At 41.6% G+C, this 24,329-nt stretch overlaps 1 protein-coding gene across 1 annotated transcript in view; it reads right to left on the minus strand.

Moving 5' to 3' along the window:
- The window catches only part of PTPRG (protein tyrosine phosphatase receptor type G), a 415,686-nt gene that overhangs the window by 164,692 nt on the left and 226,665 nt on the right, over positions 1-24,329 (minus strand). The window contains exon 4 of the mRNA XM_074151513.1: positions 20,366-20,514. Within this exon, the coding sequence (XP_074007614.1) occupies positions 20,366-20,514 (149 nt within the window). The remainder of the gene's footprint in view (positions 1-20,365; positions 20,515-24,329) is intronic.

Below are 24,329 nucleotides of genomic sequence, written 5' to 3' on the forward strand. Positions count from 1 at the left end.
ACCGCACTTCCCGATACAGAATGAAAAATGTCACTGCCACGGCCAGAATTTTTCAGTGCTTTTCAGTGTTTTAGCTTTTATGCTGAAAGCCAAAACACTAATAAAGCCATTGAAGTCGTAGGCATATAAGTCCATGAATGTCAGTAGCAAGGTTTCACATATGTCACTTTGCAGTAAAAAAAGACTTCATATATAGTGCTAAGACTGGATGTTACTATTTTTATTTTTTATATGAGGAACAAAGGACAGGAATGCAAGCAAATGGAGGAGAAAAATGAAGGCAATTCCAATTAATCATTTCCCCTACTGACATTTTAATGCATTATTGTTACAATTATTCTAAGACGTCCTCAAAGGATCATCACACCAGCTTTCCAGACTTCATTTTTCACCAAGTGAAATTTTAACAAGCAACCTTCCTGAAAAGTTTTGATCTCTGAAGGGGCAATACCTGTTCATCCCTCTCCCTTTGTGGGAAACAGGGCTAGTACATGCACTGAGATATCAGGTGTGTGGTGTTACAAGGGCCTCTTTTCATTTCCTCGTATTTTCACTGGCTTAAGGTTTTCCCTGCTTCGGTTTCTTTCTTATTCACTTCCCAATGACCTTCTTAGATTCTGCATTTTCAGAAATGGACTCAAAATATGGCAAGACAAAAATCTATCAGCAAGGCTGGGGGGGGGATGGAAGAGAAGTGGTGTGTTTTTTATAAGTTATAAAGTTACTTTAATATTTTTTCCATTTTACGACATATGAGTAAAATAACCTCTTCTGTCTCAGCGTAATTAGTTCCCCAGTCCTGGCATGCCTAAGAGCCTCGTGTTGTTTGGGGTGCTGTTTGCCAGGGAACACTTAATATTCTCATCTATCACATGAATCAATAAAATGCAACCCTGTTTTTCACAAGGTGGCAGTGTATTAGGAAGAGTCATATGGGCTGAGTTAATTTAAAAGTAATAGACTGAAATTGTCCACATTACTTTTATTGAACTGACAGAGCAAGTCCAGTGCTGCGAAGAAATTAATTCCATTTCATGGAATCAGAGAGCAAGGCCATAAAAGTTACTGGTTTATCTTAAAAAATCATAAAAAAAAAATTAAACTCAAGCTCTGATTTTTACTTCCAGAATATGGGGACTTTTTAAAAGACACTAGTCAGGAAATGAATAGGAGAATTAGAGCTATGCTAAATCAACCAGATAGCCATTGGGCTAGATTCAGGTTCATCTGGGAAAAAAAAAAAAAGTCTCTGTGATGGTGACCAAAAAGTCAAGCCTGAAAATTAACTTCAGGCACTTTTGACATGTGTGAAAAGTGAGGACTGGAGTTCTCATAAATTCCCATAATCCTCAGTGGAAGGAGAAGGTCCCTTCAGAGGGCAAATGATCCCAAGGGCCTGGTGACCCTCGGGAAGGTGCAAGTTGTCACTGAATGAAGAGAAAACCCAGGGTTAGGAGTCCTAAGCTAGGGACCTCGGTTTGATCCACCTACATGGACTGGTCCTAAAATGACAAAAAACCAGCAACAAAATCTTCCCCAGATCGAGGGCAGGCAGGATGCTCGGTGCTATGCCATGTTGGAGGCCTTCTGCCTGCAAGGATAGCTCAGTCCCCAGCCCCCATTTTGGTTTGTTAACACTTTCGTACCTTCAACATGTTTTAATGTTTTGTCCTGAACAGATTTTTACTGTGCAGGAGACAGTAGAGGCACAGTGCCAGAGAGGAGCGTGGCAAGCACTGCAGGACAGAAGCATTATCAGGATCTGTGTCAGCAAAGCAGATTTCACCTTTGATAAAACCTGTTTTATCATTACTGGACCCCGTATTGGAGGCTACCAGGCAGGAAACCTTCACTGCAGCAAGTGCACTCATTATAGCTGCATCCCCATACTATGCCCTGAAATTTTGACCCTTGTTTTCCCAAAAGTTTAGTCCTCAAATGGATAAATTTCCTCAGACGTGAAATTAAAATCTTTAGCACCGAAAATATATTTACATCCAAGGATACATGTCATTTCTCATATCTTGCTATTTAAATCATTTGACTTTGAGTGAGATATGGGAGAAATTTTAGTTTCAGTACATTTTAGTCTCCATCATGTCAAATTTACAACCCTGGAGTAAATCACACTGCCAAGACAAATGTCTTCACTTAAATCAGATTTGTTGCTTCCTTCCATACTTCAGAACATTAATAAAATTGGAGTTCTAGTTCATAATAATAGTTTCATCCTCACTGTGCCAGGAAAACCACAAGAAGTTCACAGGAACCTTAATTCACCCTCCACACACTCACTTCTCTAGGTTAAGCAATTATAGGCCCTGATTTTTATTAGCTATGTGAACGCGTGTGCATCTGACTCAAATTCTCACAGGTGTATCAGCATGCACACAGTCGGTCCAGATATATTAAGATTTGCTTTAAATGTCTTCTCTAAATGCTGTTCTTATCATCAGACTTCCTGAAGACTGGAGGCATTAAAAACAACAAAGCAGCTCTCTGGGAAGGGGGCAAAGGCACCCGAAAGCAAGCAAAATGGCAGGAGTGTTTACAGCTCACTGAAATGACTTAAAATTTCTCCCCTAAGTAAAAGAAATTTCTAACAATTGTTTTTTCCCTGTCATCTTTCCAGCACCTCTTACCTCAGCACTCTCAAGAGAACCAAGTCCATCTTCCATCACTGGATCTGGTGCACAACTGTAAGAGCTGCTACCGACGAGGATTACAGACCCAGTCCCTCCAGTAAATGCAAAGGAGATGATCGTTTTATGTTTCCCCACTGCAGCACCACCCTCAGACTCCAGTCAGAGGCCAAGGCATGTTGCTTTAGCCTCTCTGCGAGATTAAAAAGCAGACCCCCGCTGAGGCTCACAGCAATGGGGCAGGGGTGGCAATGAGGGTACAAACTGCGCTTGTGCAACAGCAGCTCACGGAGCAGACGTCTCGGCACGTGAAAAAACAAGGGCATCACTTGAAGCTGTTTATTTGACCCACCGCTTTCCTAATCATTATTCCTAAACCTAAACGCCAACATAGATAGGGGGAGCGGCACAAACCTGGATTTCCAGCAAGGGATGAGGAACACGAATGCATCTTTCTAATTGCCACCCATCGAAAGCCCCTTTGACACATGTGGCTCCGACGTTACATATGGCTTGTCAAGAGCCTCTGTAATGGGAGGCACATGTCAGTGGAATGTTGCTGGAAGCTCTGTGTGATTCAAAACGCTTACTGCAGCATTATTACAGTAATCTTTCAGCATGCTTTTACTCCCCAACCTCTCCCCATTTTAACAAAACAATCCTAAGCCTGTATTAACAACAGGGTTTAATGAAAACCATACATTTCATGATGAGTGTTTGGTCATGCATGGGAGATTTGTTTGGAATCAGGTTCACTTCTCTCTAGGAATATGACAAGAGATTAAATCATTAAAAATGTATAGTCTGTAATTAGTTTATCATTGCCAGAATTGCAGGAATATTTTACAACATAAAACTGATGCCACCAGCAAGAGATCATTTTGAAAGATCAATGTTGCTGAGATATCAGAAAACAAAGTAATTAGGAGACAGCATGCACACTGTTCTCTGTACTTTTTTTTTTTTTTACATACACAGCCACACAAACACACACATATATAAACTATATAATGCCCTCCTTATAAATCTAACCAGTGATGGGACGGATTCTGTGAGCCAAAGAAACAATATTAGTGACTGTCTTAACTGACATGGTGATGTGAGATTATTCTGAAGCACCACCATCTTCTGAGCCTTGAGGATTTGTACTAACTGCATATTTCTGGAGAAAGCAGCACAAAGCGCCACAAACAGGATCTTGGTATTAGTTAATTATGGCACTGCAATATTTTCACCGGAGGCATTTTAGAAATAAACTGCAGTACAGTGATGCTGTTTGTATTGCAATAGTTAAGGTGGTTTCAGACCACAAATTATAAACCTCATTTTTCAGAGTTTATGACAGGGCTATAAAAAAAGGAACTGGCCCTAACCGGTTTTCTTTTATGAGATAAAAAAATTAGCTATTTGAAAGCTATACATTTATTCATGAGTTGAATGGTTTCAAATGATTTTTACCCTCCCACACTCTCCTGTTTTCAGTACGTACAAAGCCACAGTCACATTGGATGGCCATTCTCCTCTTTCTTCATACTGTGCCCCATCCCCTCAGACGTATTACCGTTTAAAATCAGATTCTTTTGTTTTTCAGTGGGAATTAGCAATCTTATATGAGTCAGCATTCCTGGACAACTCTCTGTAAGTATTTAGTACAGAAATATTAAAGCTGTCATTTTCAATATGAGGTTCACAGACCCCTGGGGGACTAATTTAAAGGGGTCTGGAGAAGATAATTAAGAAAAGTCAGTGTACTGTCAGTAGGCTTAAACTCACTGAAAAAGGGCCTACACTTCACCAGGAAAATATTTAGGAGACTCACAAATAAAAAAAGTTCAAAACTGCACTGAAATACTAGATTATTTTTTTCCAAGGAGAATATGAATTTAAAGCAGCACAGAGGGTTGATGTCAGCTTCCACTACAGACAGTTTTATTCAAAAGCAGATGTCAGCCTTATAGGCTCAGAGCTTACATGCAGCAGCCGTAGCAGCACATGCCAGCAGCCTTCAAATGCCAGCTCTGCCTCTGAAAGGATCGGTGAATCTGCACCAGACCCACTCCTCCACTGCCAAGGTCACCACTTCACCAAGCTGTCACAGAGCGCTCCACCTCCCGCTTGTATACACGATCAAGCAGGGGTAAACATGCCAGCTTAATGCCCTTATGAATTGAAACCGAGTTACTTTCTGGATCTCAGTTTCTCTGGAGCCGCATATCAGAGGAAGAAAATGTCCTCCACTGTTAATAAAAACCAGACTCTGCCCTTGTATCATCTCGCCCATCCTCTGTCCCTTTGAACCATGGTGGGATTGGCTGCCTGCAAGAGACCTTCCTCTTTTTAGATACTTGCACAAGAGAGCTAGGCTATGAACACAAATCCATATCAAAGGGGAAGACAGTGCCAGAAGCCGAGATAATGCTCTTTCTGGACCAACAGTTGTGTTCGTTCTTATAGGCTTGACTTGCAGGAACTGAGAAAGCCACCGTATATTGACCAGGAGCCATGTCCCAAGTCACTTTGCAAACAAGACACAGGATCCTAAGTCACTTACACTCTTTTTTTATGTTCCTCTCGCTGCTCATTAATATTGCCAAAGAGTTCTATGATATTCAGTTGGAAAGCTCTTCGAATGCAAAATGTTCTATGATAATCAAGCAAGCCTTTTAGCATACAGTTTGGTTTTATACGTGCTTTTCATGCTCATAGAGTTAAACAGCTCTAGGCAGCAATTACTTTGTTAAAGATAAAACAGTAGGTAACAGTAAAAATATAATCATTTTTCCTCACCCAAAAGCTGATTGCTAAAGAAAACCAGTTCAGCTGGCAGCTTGGGAACCCTTTTCTGCTGAACTGGGATGAAATGCAATAGTTCTCCTTCCTCGCAATTACACTTCCACAGCTAAGTACTCTTGCAGCCATGGCCTAATCCTGGTGACCATTACACACTCTTCACCGTGCAGCAGTAAGTGACTTATTTGCTCCTCTGTCAGCAGAGGGACCCTGAAGACCCCCGGGAGGGCTGTGCATTTCAGAATGTGGCACACACAGCAGTGCTGAGCTTGGCGGGTGCCCTCCAGGGCAGAGCCCTCCCCTCCTGCCTTCAGCAGAGCTCTGCGAGAAAAGGTGCTCAGCAGATAATGGGGGAATCAGCTTGTTTTCAGAAGCCACCTCTGCTCCCGCTCCCTCAGCTGGTTACCTGGGCTAATAATGCCTATGTTTATGTGGATATTTCTAAAGAGAATAACTGAATCCATTACGCAACTTGCGAAAACATTTACAGTTTAAACAAAAACTACACTCAGCAAGAAAATCTTCCTCCTGTTGTGGCAAATGCAGGACTCCCATTAACCCCGGCGAGCGTCACACACGCTTTGAGAGGGGTGAACCCCAGAGTGTTTGGCTCTAGCAATATCCCATCGCTCTACAGACACAGTAAAACTTACCAACCAGGCTGACACTGAATGCGTCACCAAGACTTTCTACGTGCACAAACATCCTTAATTTATATATAACCTATATGTATGCGTATATAAATGGGAGAGAATGTAGAGAAAAATCACTTATCAGGTAGCAGTCACAACTTCTTGAAAGGGATATGATATTTCTGTTTGAACCGCACTTTAAGTACCTTAAATTGAGATACCGAAAACTCTTCAACATCATTAACCTGGATTGAAAATAATCAATAAATAATCATTTTGCATGTAAGTATGAAAGGCAAATGTCTGATACATTAATTGTGAAACCCCTTTCTGTACTAATGGTTGCCATAACCTAAAGGATCGATTCCATTATGGATATTTACACAGTGACCTATTAGGAATACACGGAAGTATCATTTTTTACATTGATTATCCATCCTTAAAACAGATAGTAATGTATACTTAAATGCACGGATTGCAAAAATCATTTTTAACCTTTATTACGTAGTCTTCGTTGAAAAGGAAATCGTTTGAGCATCATGGTATGAAGGACACAATTTCAATTTATGTCTTAAGAACAGAGGACAATTATTAATTGAACAACCGGGTCTAGTGGGAGGTGTCCCAGCCCACAGCAGGGGGTTGGAACTCGATGATCTTTAAGATCCCTTCCAAGTCGAACCATTCTATGATTCTATGAATGCATATGAGAATAAAAATATCTCCTATTTCTAATAGTTGGGCAAGTGAGAGCTACCTAGAACACAAATGTTTCTAATCTGAACTCAAGCAAACAATACAGACATTGCTGGGCAACCAGAAAATAAATACATAATAAACTTTTACAAATTGTCTTGCCTTTCAGAAATACCTGAAGAAAAATCCCCCTTCTAAGTAGCTCCAACATAAACTCTAATAAGTATGCCCGACGCTGGAGGCAGTGCTTTTTAATTTGACAGACTTGTCCTGTGTCCAGTTTCCACTGTGAATAGCAGGGCTACGGAGGAGATAACTGCAAATCCAACCCAGAACCACACAAACAGCCTAAAGGTTAGACAGAGACCCACCTGAAGGAGTTCACCTCCACCCACAGCCATCTGCCACCCCGGGCAGTGGTGTCCACCTGCCTTTCCCGCCCTGCAGCACCGGTCCTGTGCCACCAGGGACAGGAAAAACCTCTGCTTTGTGCTCTAAGCGGAGGGCAAGTCCACGGGTTTACAGGACCAGCTGGGAACTGGAGCAAGGCAGGCATAAAAGGCTCCTCATGAGCCAAAGGCTGCCTGCATTGCTGATGCTCTCCACCTGGAGACAGCAACAGTGGTGAAATACCACAGCCCTGTCGAGGGGACATAAACTTTATAGACTTAATGATGATCGTCATCACTATCTGGGCATAACTGGAGAAAATGGAAATAATTTAACCCAGGACAGCAGCTTCGCTGTACAAGTGAGCTCTGGTCATCTTCAGGTGAGTTTTAAACCAAATAGGACAAACTGCTTCTTTTATTTAGCAGTAATTCTGTATAGAGCTTTTGCCAGAAAAAAAAAAAAAAAAAAAAAGTAGGAAAAATAAACTAAAACCTCCTAGTATATTTAAAACGAGCTGTCACTAGGTTAACCAACCCCCAAAGAAGGCACGTAGTACCTGCTCTTAGCAAATTCACTTACTGATTATCAAATCAATTTAGCAATTCACCGAAGTGCCCATCATCCCTCAAGGCCGTCGCCACACCTGTCAACAAAAACCGGGCGCCGACTCCTCTCTTAAGGACATAACATGTGTCAAATTGAAGGTCCTATTCAAATCACAGCTTCCTGCCAGTTCTGATCTCCTCTTCCATCTTTCACGCCATAATCTGCTTAAAAACGAACAAAACCCACTGGTTTTGAAAGTGCTGAGCGTTCCAGCCGGCAGCGAGGCCGGTGGTGGCGGGGACGGCCCCGGCCCCTCAGGCAGCCGCCGTGAAGCTCCTGTCAATACCAAGAGAGAGAGAGGTAGGAATAATTCGTCCCGGGCGCTCAGAGGGCAGCCACTGATCTTTCCAATCTTTATCAGAAAAGGGATTTTTTTTTGTTGTTGTTGATGTTGTTAGATAAATAGGTCTTTTTCAACATGAGTTTCTCCCTTGCTAGAGACAGAACGTATATGTGGTGCCATCACGGAAATAATACTCCCCTGCTGTACGTCTCCCGTCCTTCACAGCAGCACTCGTTAAAAATAAAATTTCAGGTCCTGTTTAAATTCTTTCAAAACACACGCTTCTGGGGGAAACTGGTGAGTCTATACAGACGAGACACAGATCCAAATCTCTCTCTGTACTTACATATACGTTACTTATATGCGTGACCACTATTTCAAGCGTGCACTCGCTATTTCTGTGTCCTGGGCGTGCATCACGGTCCCACAAATAATTCCCCGCAACGTGAAGAGATGTGCAGCAGCAAGATACATTAAGAGAAAGAAGCTGCGTTAGGTTTAACCCATTTAAACATTATTTTGGTGTTATTAGCCGTGTGAGAGCCTGGGCAGAATCTTCATCTACAAAAGCAAAATCTGTGCTGTGCTCCCCCTCCTCTCCTCACCACGAGCTCTGCAGGGCCAGCACCACGGAAGCTTCACGTTCCAAATAGCTCTCACGCAAACGCCTTGCTATTGTAAGCACTGCAAACTCTCAGACCTGTTCTGTACGAGGCCCTAGTTTAATCTTTCGAGCATCCTTTCTTTTTCAAGCATAAGCAGATTAAGCTCACTGAGCATCCTTCTTCAGCAATCATGGTAGATGCATTAAAATACGGTAAATGAAGAAGGGCCGATAAGGCTGTAATGAATGCATTATCTCAAATCCCAGATTGCTATAACTTTACAGAAGTAAAGAAATGAACCTAAGAACAGACTTTAAATACCGTTTCAAGGATAAAGTATCGATGTATTGATCTTATGAGTGCTATTATCAGATGGCTATCTCTGGGTGTCAGGTGAATCCATTCACTGCTAGAAAGACACGCCAGGTTGTCAAGGCCCAAAAATTATCCTTGCTAATTATTTCTCTCCTGCTGCCCTTTTCCAGTTCCAGCTTCTGACTGCTGTCAAATTATTCCTTGCAATGTTCCCAAAATATTTTCCACTTCTATCTTACGTGATCATGATAGGAAAACATCTGAACTAACTCTCCTAATAATGCAGCAATATTATGTCAGAGATCACATGTGGATGTTTTGCTACCACAAGTGTTAAGCAGGCCAAAACAGTTTGCTAGGAAGCTTTCTTTGAAATGAGAGCTTGCTTTTCTTCTACCAAAAACATTAATTTCCTCTTACATGGTCTCACATGCAAACTCCTCAGAGTTAAGCTCCGCACTTGAGCTTTCATATGTTTCATATATATTTCATATTTCTTTTATTTAAAATGGACCAACACAACAGCTGTTGGAGCTGCAAGCATCCAGAAATTGCTGGTTTCAGTTTCTTGAAAGACTAACTTGTAAGATTGTAATCCTCTACCCTGAAAATACAGCAACTCCCTCCCAGGCTATGCACGCACAGCCCCAACACCACCAAGGGAAAAGGAATGTGAACATTTTATCAGAGGCAACATAAGGAATACGCATTTTTAGTTTTGACCAATTTGGGTCTTGGTCTTGCCACTATTAAACTGTCTGATAAATCACCATATGGTTCAGTGGGAGGGCCAGCAGGCCTTTCAGAAATGGTATGCCAGCAACAACAGCATGTAGCTTTCAGCCTTACTTAGTAAACAGCATGTGGTTTAACAGCAGTGACTGATATGATCGAAGGTATCTACTTCGGGTATTTCCTCGAGGCAAAGGCCCCTAAAATTTCTCCTAGTTAAACAGGGAGCAAGGGGAATATTAGATGAGGTTGAGGAGAAAGACACAAGTACGGATTTGAGGATGGGTAACTCCATTTATGTTCAGGAAATAATGGGTTTTACTTTTACTCTCCTGAAATTTCATCTTTTGAATGCAGCTCATTAAGTGAGCGCTCACATTCCTGCCTCCCAAACAGAATGAGACCTCTCAAGCAAAGAATTTCAAATTAATCTTTTTTAAAACCTTCCCGTTATCTCCAATCTTCTATTTTGAACTGGATGTAATGACATTTCTTTTTCTTAAGGGATATTATGGTCCTGCCTGGTATGTGCCATCACAAGATTAAATGTGTCACTCAACTCTCAGCAAGCCACCTTCTCCTCAAGAGCACTAGCCTGCCCTAAGAGGATCTAGACCTCAGTGCAAGGAGAATAGAATTCCCCTCTCAACCAAGGCTGATAAGGAACTAAAGAAAAGAGGCTTCCTCTTCTTTTTGGATGAATTTTGTAATTTTGGCTACTCATCCGTGTGTGGTTTTGCATTTTAAAAAGTTAAATCTGCTACTCTTTGAGAATCCTTGAATACTGCATGCAGGCATTGAGCACTGAACTTGTTATCTTAGACACTGCCAGCCTGAAGGAATGGAAGCACGCTATGTAGGAATAAAAAAAAAAATAAAAAATCAACTGAAACCACCCTTACAGCAGTCCAGTTAAAGCAAAGAGCAAACACAAGCAGCGTTGCAGGCATGAACTTCAAAACACTGAATGTAGTTAAAAGCCCTACAAAGAAAAAAATTACAAAATTTGAGAAATTTAAATTTCCATCCCTGGCATGATCAAGTCCCAAAGCCTCTCCCTTCTATAACCAGTGTGTGATAGATCTTGTGCTAATGTGTATTTTAATTCTCAAGCTGCATTCACCACCCAGGGTGAGCAAGGTTGCTTCTCCACCCTTTATTTGGTGTCTGAGAGTCTGTTCAAAAATTGAATTTGCCCTCAATCCCAGAGAAGAATGATTTATCCTTAACTTATTTGGGACACATTTTCAATCTTCTTTTCCTAGACAATTAACAGCCCCCTCTGTAGACACTAGTGCTCTTTTGTCAGACCAGGCACTATTTTCTGTGCTTGACTAAACTCTTAACAAACTGCTAGCCCACTGCAGGGGGAAAAGTTCCTTCCCACCTGGTGACGCTATTTCTAATTCTGGTGGGAAGTCAAAATTTGTTATTTCTTACACATGTGTAGATCAGAAGCTATGTTTTATGAAAAAAACCCTCCTGAATGATCAATGGACAAGGATACCCAAGCCCTCTTTGCGGGATAGGATAACAAAGGCTTTCCTGCCCAGGCAGTGAGCGCGCTGGAGGCAGCTGCAGGCAGGAAACAGAAGGGGCTGCAGATTTCCTGGAAATACGAGCCTGATTTCGCCTCCTCTCTGAAGGCAGAGGATAAAGCAAAGCCCCTTCTGACAACAGCCAGCCTAGATGGGATGGTGATAGAAAAGGACGTTATTAGCCTTTCGAAGCATGTGCTGAAAAGCCCAACTAATTAGAGAATACAGAATTTTGCTTATTAAGCTGGATAAAAAAATAGGGAGCAAGAGGACACGCACGCAGGGATATGACTACTTTCCCCAAATTGTTTTTTTCTTTACAGAAAGATGAATGCTGTGTGTCTCAAAGCATGAGCAAACACAAACCTTTTTTCCTCGTTTTCAACCACTTGATTGTTATTTCATTTCTATCAGACAGTAAACTCTTGCTGTGTTTTAGATCCTTTTTCAACTTTAGTTAACCTTCCCATCCTGTCTGGAAATACAATGCCTGTGAACTGGGGAAATAACAGGGACTACACTCATATTGCTGCCTGATCTCTTACATCATATGAAGCTTTATCATAGGAAAAACAAAGCAATTCATCCCTGAAAAGCCTGCGGTTACAGCAGCGGCACTGCTGTATCCCAAAGTAGGAATTCCACTGGGGCAGGCACTGCGCAAACCCAGCAAAGAGATACTCTTTGTCCCAAAGAGCTTTTAAACTCAATATAAGAGACAGCAGAAGGATTCAGGTGGGAGGGCAAGAACCTAAGTACGCTACTACTGATCAGCACAATCCGCGATGAATGCATTTCACAGCCTGCCTCCTCCCAGAATTAAAAAGCATTTCAGTGACCCACATTATAAAATCAATTTTAATGAAAACATTTTTGGACACACGAATAACCAGACAGCAGGATGCATCTTCCTTTCTGGTTTACACAACCTTTTGGTCATCATCCCTTAGAAAACAGTTCTTTAACATGTGATAAAACGGGGGGGGGAAGTAAAACCTGAATAAATGTACCGAGTTTTCTAACTGCGAAAAACATGTCTGACGTAATTTATTCTCTTGGCATGAAATTATAGCAACTGTTTAGAATTCTTCAGGAAAAAAAATACAAAAATGCAATCAGTAAAGCACTAGTATAACAGACAATTTAAATCATTTCCTGCTTGCTGCCTTAAATCATGATTAACATTGGTGAAATCTATTCCCACTGTTTGAGACCCAGTGAAATGACTTCCATGGGAAATACTGGCAGACAAGCTACCAACAAGCCCATTAACCACATTAAGGTTTTGTTTTGATTTTTTGTGTGCCAAGGAAATATTATCACTTCTTAACACATTTGTGCAATGTTTCTTTTCTTTTTTTGCCAAATGTTATCTATCTTTGTTATTTCCAGAGGGCGTACGGAAATAACTATGGAGGTTCATACATCTCCAGGAGAAGACGTCCCGAAGTCCCAGGACTGTTAGACTTGCCTGAGGGAAAGAGGCAGTGCTGAGCACTTATCAAACTTCATGTGGTTTTATCCAGTGTCCTGGGACCCTTGCGTGGAGATGTCCCAGCAGAGCATGGCATGCAGACGCACCGGTGTGCCCCTACCTGTGCTCAGAGCCTGCAGCCCAGGGACACTTCACCGCAGGTCACCTCTCTGGAGGCCTCATGCACTTCATGGCTGAGCACGTGACTGAAAAAATTGCCTTCCTTCATCTGAGTTCCCAAACTTAAAAAGCTATGAGCAACTTTGGAAAACTTGGCTCCTTTTTTTTAAGACTGAAGTGGCCATTTCCACTGAAAGCAGTAATACAGCTTTCTAATAACTGCAGGAGCAAGTTTCTGCAGAGTTACTGAAGTCCCCATATCTAGCCATACTAAATGAAATAGTGCTTCTGTCCGAGATGTATTTGCACAGGGATGCTGAGGTTCAGCCAACTCCAGCTCTCCTCTAAGATGGATTAGAAAGCCTCCATGCAGAGCCTTCCTCCCTGTGCTCACCTCTCACCATCACCACTGGGGGAAGGATGCTGACACGGACATACCGAGAAGAGCTCCTGCTAAACATCCCTTCGAGTCTACCGAAGTCCTACCCCATTCCTTACAGCTCGGGCCAAATGAAGTCACCTCCTCATCATGAGACACTTCATCTTGCAGAGGCCTCCCACATACTCTAACACAGCAGGTACCCGACATGGTGAAGCAGCAGAAATAGCTATTACCTGCTGTCCCCTTTCTTCTCCTTCCATAATCAAATAACTATTCCAGAAGAACAGATTTTAGCAAGCTCCCATACATACTTTTTACCCCTTTTCTTGCCACGCTGAGTGTCCATAGTGAATGCCAGTAAACCCAGTAGCCTGAGTACCCAGTCAGCACATAAAGCTCACCTTTACAGCGGGGGAGAGACAGCCTCATTTTTTTAACCCAGACAATCCCACATTTCAAGTAACAATCCTATTGAATCTGCTACCTTTCATTAAGGTAGCTCTTATAACTCTGTCAAATTCTCCAACCTTTGTATTGATTTTTTCTCCTATTCAAAATAACTCTCCTTTACAACAAGAGCTCGCTGTCAGCCTCTTATCTCTTATTTTCACCCCATCTGATCCTCCTTCTCCTTGTCAGTCTTTCCAGACTCCAATTAATCATGTAGAAAATCAGGGATTTATGTTAAGAGGAATGTATAACTCTTAGCTCATCATTAACATTCTGTAATTGCAGTGTAGTGCTACTGCCTCAGACCTTTCCAACAAGACAGTGGAAATCCTTTGGGGAAAGCAGGACATTCCCATCCAACCTGAAAGAAGTTATATCTGGTTCGTGTTACTGGATAGTTATTTCAAAATAAAACTCTGGATGCATTGTAACATTTGCAGCTCGCTCTAGAAATTACTGGGGCCTGGCAGGCAGTGGGAAGATGCTGCCATAAAACCAAGCTGCTGTTACATCCCTAAATTTTGTCTGGGTCTCTACATGAACAGTCCCAAGATACGCTAACCCCTCCACTAAACATATTTTAATTTCAGACCATCCTCTCATGTTTCTTCTTAATTATCACGGGGCATTCACAGAAAAGATCAGCCAGATGGAGACTAAATATTTCACTACTACAAGATGAAGCATTCTGCACTAAAATGGAACCTTGATTGCAATAAAGTCATTAATTACAGTCTCAACTGATTCTCCTGTCAGTATATGGGAGGCACTAAAGACAACTGTGAGGAGACAGAGTATCAGCTACACTAAGGAAAATAAAACAGTAAACCAGACAGTTATAAGATGATGTTTAACTTGCACTGCTCACTGTCTTTGCAGTGCAACAGGACGGAAACTTGGCCATGTGCTCCATATATCCACGCATTTTATGTTTTAAGATGATGACACAGTAATGTCCTGACGATGAGAAACCTGAACAAGTTTTAAAAGTGGTGAAAACCAAAGAGGAATAAAGTCTGGAGACTCCTGGAGTAAGATCTTAATTTATTGGCAATAAACAATTGCCAGCTTTTTTGGGAGCGGCTTTTTTGACTTTTTAGCATTTTTTTTGACTTTTTAGCGTTTTGTATTTTTAGAGTATTTTATGGCTATCTGGACCCCCAAAGACTGTAGGGAAAGGGAAGACAGAAGACTGTGAGAAAACACACCAAAAAAAACCCCTCCTAATTGTCAGTTTGAAAAAAAGGAAAAAAATAATTAAATGTGAAAACCCCCAAGCCATTTCCTTGTCTGAATGATTAAGTCAGGGGTGCTGTAAGGGAAATAGATGGAATAAGCAGTGCATGAGAAATTCCCTGGACACTCTGCAGCACAGACAGCATGAGTATGGAGCCAAATCCTCACTCAGAGTTTCACCAGCACATCTCCCTTCAAAGTCACTGGAGCTCTAAGTATCCCCCTGTAAGCATGGATTTGGTCCCTGGAGGGAATATTACAGTAAAATTACTTCAGACAGTTGAAGTCTCTCACTGTGATATATTCCCAACAGCCTTCTTTAGGTCCCTCCATCATTTATTGACTTCTACTTTGCTACATCCTGCCAGATGGAGGCAAGAAATTTGAAGAGCAACTACTAAACGAAATATAAGGAAATAAAACCAGTGCTGGCTCCCTGTTTCACAATTAGTCTTCACTTATGCTTGAAGCCAACACCAGAGATCTTTGCAAAATTGCAATTACCAGATATGCTGGATGCCAGAAATAATAAACCCAGCTGCAACACAGTAACATAGAATGTTAGCTCTCTCCTGTATATCAGGAAGACATACTGTGATACGTTCATCTTTATAATATGTCAAAAAAGTGCACACAACTCTAAACAGACTTACAAATGCACAAGAATAAAACTAAATAACAGAAAAGGCCCCATTTCTAACATTAAAAGGTAAATATCCCCTGCCATCCACGGGTGGACAAAAGGCTGGACATACACTGTAGGTGACTCCAGAAGTGATAGCAAGGCTTAACATTCAGGTTAAAACCAGAAAAAAACCCCATTAACTTCTCTCACTTTATTCGCTAGAGTAAAGGGGTTTGTGCACTGAATACCACGTCTTCCACATTAACAACATTGATTGTTTTCTGCCTGTAAAACATCAGAATTTAAGTCATATAATGAGAGGTAAGATAGCACACAGTGCTAAACTTTGGCAAGGAGATCTAAGCATTCAAATTAGAGCAACTAGCTGTAGATCTAGACCACGCTGAAGTTCGAATGTAAATTCAAAGGGGAAAGGAAGAAAATCAAAGATGTAGCAAGAACAAAGACACCATTAGAACCTGGAAAGTCTTCTAAGAAACATGCTTGAAGAAGCACAAGAATTGTTAATGCAAATGATTGTTTTGCAATAATAATATAGTAAAATGAATCTATCAACAAAACGTAAAAGCTCGTTAATTGACATGAAAGGGTGTTAGCTCTTCATTTTATGCTGGGATGGTTTGTCGGGTTCTGTTGGGGGTTTCTTTTTGCATTTTTTTTTTTTTTTAATGGAGAAGAACTCAAGATCTCCAAAAACATGCATGTTGGCACTTGTGGGTATGAAATCACATTGCCAAGTTGATGTTCCTGTTACCAATTTGGCCTAGACAGTACAAGTTTGTTCATGTAAGATTAAAGGGATGAGGTCTCTGTGGCATATTGCAGTATGGTCCTTGGAATAAGATTCTCATTTACTAAATAAATTACTGTATATTACTGTATAATGGTGTTCACATTATAACTGACAATTAGCGCCATTAAAGAGAAAGCTCATAAACAGCCAAAGCTCACATCAAATTAACACAGTCATGATTAAAATCACTCTTCTGATTTCTGCTCTTCACAGAAATAATCAGCATTTTGCATAAAAATGAGTACGAAGCAGCTCAAAAAAAAAAAAAATCAAAAAAAAAAAAAATCAGTGTTACACTGGGATGGTGGTACCAAACCCCGCCAGCAAGCACTGCCACGTCAGCTCTTCGCTCGCCTATGAAATATTAAGCACCGGGTTTCCCTCTGAGCAGGGAGCCCGCACAGCGTGCCCTGTCTGCCATAAGCTTTGCACAGGCAGGGCTGGTAACCGGTGCGGTGACACGGAAGATTAAAGCACTGCAATTACTCCTCTTGGCTCTAATGAGGGGAACCTGGGTTCTCTCCTGGCCTGAGGGAAGCTCATCTTCTTTATTTTAATTTTGTCACTTCGCCATTTAAATGGTTTCCAGCGTTTGCGTGTTCATTTATACCGCTTTGACTTCAGAAAGAAAAAGAAAAACCTGAGTAATTATAGCAGAGAAGAACAATAACAAAATACAAAAGAGTCAGCAATTCATTAAAATTTAGAGAATGCAATGTTAAAAACTTTTCTTAACTTGAAGAAAAAGGAGAGACTTTTTCTAAGCTGGTGCAGAGCCCGCATCCTCATTAGGATTCGCACTCCACTCACACAGCAATACGCTAATGGTATCGCTTTAATCTTCAGCATCACAGCACTAATTCCTGGCCTCACCCAAGATGATGGTGCTAAAATGGCAATAGGGAGGGAAAAAGAAACTTCAAGCCAGTGCTGATCAGACCTGGTATCATGAACTGGAACCTGGCTGTGGATGGAAGTTGGAGGCATGTGGACATATCCATTTATAAATGCTACTTCAGAGACAACCAAGCTCATCGTGGCTTCGTAAGGCTCAAGTATCACCAAGGAAAATCTAATCAATCAATAAGCAATCAAGACCACATAATGAAAGAATACCATTACATATGCCATGGTTTGAAAAGGAATCACAATACGCTACATATGCGTAAAAGAACTGCAAGATAATACGCCTTTGATCCAACATGCCTTTAAAGCAGGAAACAAAAGGATGTTCTCATATATCTTACCAACTAATTTAACATATAAATCACAAAAAAATATGATCCAGATGGGCTTCAATGAAGGAAACCAATTAACGTAGACAGCCCTACCATCTGACACATTAGTTGTAATAATAAAAACCAAACAACATGGTCAAACAATAATGTTCTGTATTATATCTGACATTTCTAATTAGTTTCTGCATCCTCTTCAAGAAAAAAGACTACCAGAAATCACTTTGTTTCCCAGAGGAAAAAACATCTAAACTTCATGTGCGTGGAGCACAGTCTATGGATGAAGCTGATCTATCTGCATTCCCTTGGGATGCACTTTGGAACTAATGGGTTTTGCATAGTCCACATCTGGTTGCACAATTAGACTCAGAAATTGTTTCCTTTCAGCTGCATCGCCACCGTAACTGCTGCAGACCTGGAATGTCAACACCTGCGTGCTCCTTAAAAGCTTCACCTACGTCCACGGACTCAGAATAATCAGAATGATTTGGGCTTTGTTTTTTCCTTTCTACAGCTTTCCTAGAAATGGCACTTCCCAAATGAAGTACAGTATTTCTGGCACAGACCTGCCAGCATCAGGCAATTAGGGTGGCATCAGACAGTTGCAAGCTGAACTACAATTAGCATCACAAATTAAAAGCTCCACTATGCATACGTGTACAGTTACTGTTTGAGAGGTCTAATTCCAACTATGAGGACTATTTTTGCATGTATTGGCAAGAAGTTTCATCCCCTTAGACCTACTGGACCCTTCAAAATCCACCCATGAAAATCCTTTCCAGCACATCATTGAAATTTGGAACTCCTGGGCAGGAGGCAGGTAGCACCACAATGGGGAAAGCCATGGTTTGGAAACTGGTCTTCCTTTAAAAAATTTTAAATGAAAAGCTGTGGGAATTCTGCTAATGCCATCATTCCCAGGAAGGTCAGAGAAGAGAGGTTCATGTCATCACAAAGAATACAAATCACTTGGAAAATTAAATTTTCGTTATTAAGATTAACACTAACCCTATCTGATACAGCAATATGAATGCTGTGCAAAATAAAAACAAGTGACCTAAATTCAGAGGTGGGGTCTTTTGTTTTTTTTTTTTTCTTTTTTTCCCAACTTTAAAGTAGTAAAAATTAGTATTCCAGCCAACTGAAAAGAAAATGAAGAATATTTAAACCAAAGGATAAATATTTCTTACGCATTTGCTTTTTTTCCCCAAGTAAAATAGCTTCCATTCATCAAGCCAGCATCAAATAGCCTTGGCATCATAAGAAAGGGTTTCTGAAGTGGAAATACTATTTCTGACACAAACAAGAAGGCCCAGGCTCCTTTACTATCTCCACTCCCTGAAGTTTCAAAAGAGGAGTTGACTGGCTCTGTAGACTTCCTGAGTGCTCCTTCTGCCACCCAAAAATAGGGCTACAAATGTCAGTATTGCCAACTGAGACAGACAGGGCAGCAAGACAATGCTTGTGCCTTTGCTCCATGTGTTCAGGGGTGGCCTCTTGTAAGAAATCACAGCAAGCCAGAAGCTGTTGGAAAAGCTCAATAAAAAGTAAGAAAACAAAAATCTCTGCCTCACAGAACATCCAACGTACCGGTTCAGAACAGGGAGACAAAAAATGGCTTCTAATTCTCATGTGATGGGGCAGGGAGGTAAGAATCGGAGGGTTTGGTCATTTTACCAGAGCATATTACAACCTCACTTTGTGCTTTGGAAGCCCCTTCCCACCTCCTGAAAAATGACTTGGTGAAAGCCACATGTGATGAACTATGGAAAGCTGGGGCTGAATCAAGTTCTTGCAAGACCCAGCTCACAAGCCAACCATTTCTGCCCACCCACCCTTGAGCTTTCTGGGCAAGCACAGCTCCCCGCACCCTGCTCATGCCCACATGCCATGCTCTGAAAGCACTTATCTGCTTACCAACAGGCAAAGGTAATCCCAGATAACATCCGTTTTATCTCACCATGCAAAACCTTGAATAGTGAGAAGTATCAACAAACTCTATTGACACAGAAAACATTGCACTGCTGACACAGCGACCCAGGGCTGGCGGTCACAAGCCAAGACCCAACCGCACCAGGTGCCAGAGCAGCCTGCAGCGGCCGGGACTCTCCCGGCCTTCTAAAGGCACGTCCTTGTGGTCAGCTGCAGATGGTCGCCCAGCCCTGTCCGCAGGGTCCTGTGCCCGAGGCGGTCCCTTGCTCCCGCTGTGGCACAACGTGATAGCGGGGCGGCTGGCAGCCGGGGCTGGCTCGGACCCAGCTGGCTCCTGCGCAGGCAGAGCAAACGCAGGACTGTTTGCACAGATCTATTTAGACGTCCTGTTAGTACAAGGCAAGGGACCGCAGCTGAATACAGGTAGAGAGGGGGACGTATGCGTCCAAGGAAGCAATACTGTTCAAAGACAGCGGGCTCGGCACGACAGCTCCCAAACCGCTGCTGTTTGTTTGCAAGCGTCATGGGAAAGAAAAGATTTAGAGGACAACGAGGTCACTTTGCGGATGTTTGCAAGGAGATCCTCCCACACATGAAAAGCTTATGGGAGAAACCAGAAAAGTGGCTGTTTGCAACTTAACCCATGGGATGTGAGAGCTGGCAACGCTCGCAAAGCAGAGCTCAGAGCTGACACTGCAAAAGCACATAAGAGATGATAGATAGAGCGCTGCGAGGGCCGGAAGGGCCTTGAAAGTGATATGTTCGCCGAAGGAAACATTGCCCTATTTCACAGTCGTCTCAAACTACAGCAATACATTCTGATTTTATTTTTTTCAAGAACATAAGCGCATGTCTTTCCACTCACCTCAACGGGGAACCTCTTGCCATTGATGCTGTGCTCAGAGCCAGCCGATCCGTTGCTTTGACCCCAGTGAAACTCCACTTTCTCTGCCTTGAATCTGCCCGGCAACCCGGCACCACTGACAAAATAATCGTCCTTCAGCAGGATAGCAACTGCACACACACAACAAGGAGAAAGATGTTCTTAGCACAGTTTTTCTGAAACATTTATAGTTTCTTCTCATTATATTAGAATACTTCTCCTAATGCAAGTAAAATGTTGGGTCATCATTTTACAGGGATTGATTTAAAAAAAAAAAAAAAAAATCCTACAAGTAATGCTGACTAATTATGGAAGTAATTATGAAGTTACATAGACTACAGAAAACCACAAAGTCCAAGTTTCTCAAGGACTTTTTGCCCTCCTTATTGGACTTTGGAGTAAAATCCAAATGGTAAACTCCATCAAAACTTGCTTAATGTGGTTCCAGGGACTAATGGCTGACCACGTTCCTTGGCCTTCTAAACCACTGAAGGTCTGCAGATCACAAGGAAAAGAATGGATCTTATGCTTGTTGGATTTCCTCTGTTTTGTTGGGGGACAGGATGGGACAGACCCCTGTGCCCTGTCCCACCGCTACTACTGGACATGGCATGTATGTTCCTTAACCTCCCTGCTCCTCCTTTCTGTAAAATGGGGAGTGACAATAACTTTTGTGAGACCCACTCATGAGAAGCCCTCCGTAAGAACCTGGGTTTTATTACAGTAACTCTGACATTATTACTATGTGATTCAATAAAGGTCAGAAGGATCTTCTTTGTATTTTCTTTTCATTTCCAAAAACCTTTGTATTTTATGTAACAATAAAAGCTGTAGGTCCAAATAGAGGGCAAAATCGTATGGTAGAAGCTGATCCATGTTACAGGGGAGGTCTAGGGTCCAGCTAAGAACTGAGTCCAGCTTTCCAAAAATTCCCATCTGCTGCTCTCACTACAAGATCACCTGCCTTTCTAACATCTCCCATTTTTAATATGCACAATTCCTAAAAATTACTCCTTACAAAATTCTTTCTTCTCCTCTCTTACAAAGCTGTTGCTTAAAAACAGAACTAAAATTAGATTATTTTTTTTCTTGTAAAACCATTGCAGATCTCTGCTTGCTGTGCCCAGAATCCTGTGATTAAAGTTTTTGGGTTGTTTTTTTTTGAATTTTTTATTTTTTTTTTTTTTTTTTAAACGGGAATAGCATAACCCGCAAGGATTTCTCTGTGTTCTCAAGCCAACTGTGTCATCACAATGAGAACATTAATATAAATCCAATTTTATTATGTAAGAGGGAGGATTTTATTCACTGCTGAAAAAACAAAAAGGGCTAGTTGTGAAATAAAAGTTATTCCTCTGTTGGTGAATCAGAGGCAGGCTCCGCTGCAGGCTAAGGCTTTCTGCCGCACTGGGGCTGCCCTCCCCTGAGCACAGACCGTTGGCTACAGCAGCCTCATCCCAGGTGCAACTGTGCAATTTAGAAATATCTCAACTTTAAATTGTTTATGTTAAAACCATCTAAATGTTAAATTGCATAAGATGTTCAGATATTTCTAAATTGTGCCAGCGACATCACAGGGCTATTTCTCTTCCGTGATTTCTGGTTCTATCAGTACTCTCTTTGCATCCCCAAGTGTTTGTGTAAAGATGGGTGGTACAAGACCGGCTACAGGATACTACCTGTGTCAGCCAGGGTACTACAGGTGGCCACTGTCTTACACCAAATCTGTGAAACTGAAGCGATTGAAAGCACCCCTGCTCTCTTCCTCCCTTCAAAAATTCTCAATGAACTCAGCAGTATTTTAAATACTGAAAATCTCACTCAACTGGTTATAAATTCCATAGATAAAATTGTAGGAGATGAGAAATACAGGAAAGCAGATTCGTGTGCATCTGTTAAAAACCTCTGTGGGGATTCAGTTGCATCTGATAAATATTTGATAGTTCCTAAATCATTTATGGCTCTGTCAGGGGTCATTTTACTTGTTTTAGATGAATAATTAAAAGGATAATTAGGAAGATGTACAATCTGAAATGTTCATCTAATTGTTCATTTTACAGTATTTCTTACACTGCTGAGCTGTACAACACATGTTCCCATCACCTTCCTCTCTCAGCCGCATACCCTTACTGCCAGTGATTTGGGGGCTTCCCTCCCTTCCATGTGATCTTCTAGTGTCCAGGACTGGAATAACCAGTCCTGAATGCTAATAACTTAATACTAATAACCTTACCGGGCTTTGGGAGCCACTGCTTTTATCCAATGATTTCTGTAGAGCACACAGCAAGGGATCAAGCCGCAAAGCCCATTGATTTAAAATATATTTAAAATATAAAGCCAAAGGAGGTGGCTCACAGCCACCAAGATCACAATTGTGTTATGCCATTTGCAGAATCAGGGCTGGAGCTGTGTGTCTGTCACCTTCTTGAGATCAAAAATAAACCTGGTTACAAAGCAGCTCTTTCCCTGCCTTAGCGAGCAGCTCTGATGGTCAGCACCAGGCAGAGTGATGCACTTAACACTCTTAACAAAACGTTAAGAAACAAAAACACACCTCTGGCAGAAATTTCAGTAGGTTTCTCTAAATGGAAGGAGTTTTTAGAAGTTCTTAGTGACCTAAAAAGGGGTAAAGTGGCAATGTCTGTGTAATGCTGGTGAGGGTACTGCTCCTGTGGGTGCTCTTCCCACAGGGCAGGTTGAGCTCAAAGAAGCCTCGTCAGCCTCAGGCCCAGCTGACACCACCTAACACTTAATTATAAGGTAGCAGAAGCAAAAACAACTAATGCAAAGACAACCATGAAATGTGCTTATAGTCTCCAAGTGATCTTTACCACTTGGGAACCAGCTACTATGGTGATTAAATTGAACCTACATTAGTGCCTTTGCCAGTGTAATCATGCACAAAAGCATTTCTAGTCAAGACAGGGGCTTAATGAATCCATTTCCATTTTCTGAATGAAATGCTGTTTTCTGTACATTGTCTGCCCTTTACCTGATATGGAGGGGAGGAACAAAAAAGAGCACAATAAATCTGAAGAGCAATAACCTCTTTACCTTTTAACATTTCAGAGCATAAAAATATCTAATTGTTCTATCCTAAAAAAAATTACTAGGTCCAATAGCAATAACAATAACCCAAGTAACACATTTCCTGCCAGTTAATGAGCACCAAGGTTAAGGGCCTTTGGCTTTCCCTCGGACCCCCGTCTCTCTTAACCAGTCATTAATTGCTGAGAAATGCCCTCTACATCCGTCACCATTGCTTAAACAGATATTTAGTTTACTGTCTCTGTCAGTCTGCAATGGGAAGGTCTCATGTGGCCATCTGCTCCAAGACTCTGCTGCCAAAATGCATCGCAATTTATGGCACAACCTGCCTCTGTGTTCTGCCCACAAGCCAAAACATCCTACTTGGTTTGCTGCTCTACCACTCGCCACCTTAAAAATTAATCCCAGGCAAGTTTCTTCAAAAGGGCAGAAAACCAAGAAAAGGAACGGGACTTGATAAAGTAAGGGAGGAGTTAAGAGCTCGGCAGAAGAAATCAGGGATGACAGCAAGGCAAAAAGAGTCTTCACGTTACCAGCAGAAGGCCGTAAGTTACCAAGAAAAGTGACAGTTACTGTTGCTCTGCGAAGCAATAACTTGTCAGCAAAAATCCATACCCCAATGGGTGAGGAAATCAAATATAGCAGCAGTGCTAAAATCACCCAGCAGAGGAGACTGAAGATACAACTTTCATTGCCAACTGCGTGGAGACTGGAAAATTTGCTGGCACGTTTCGGTTCAACATGGTTTCCTATTATATGTGTAGCAATATGTTCCTATTACACATACAGTATAGCATTAGCGGCTTTCTTAGAATCACTTTTTCATGGTATTTCTAATTACATTAATTGCTGGTTACTACAAACACCCCTCTGTGACCAAAAGGGCAGGGTGCATAAC

Source organism: Numenius arquata, chromosome 8 (assembly GCF_964106895.1).
Source record: "Numenius arquata chromosome 8, bNumArq3.hap1.1, whole genome shotgun sequence".
Taxonomy (NCBI): domain Eukaryota; kingdom Metazoa; phylum Chordata; class Aves; order Charadriiformes; family Scolopacidae; genus Numenius; species Numenius arquata.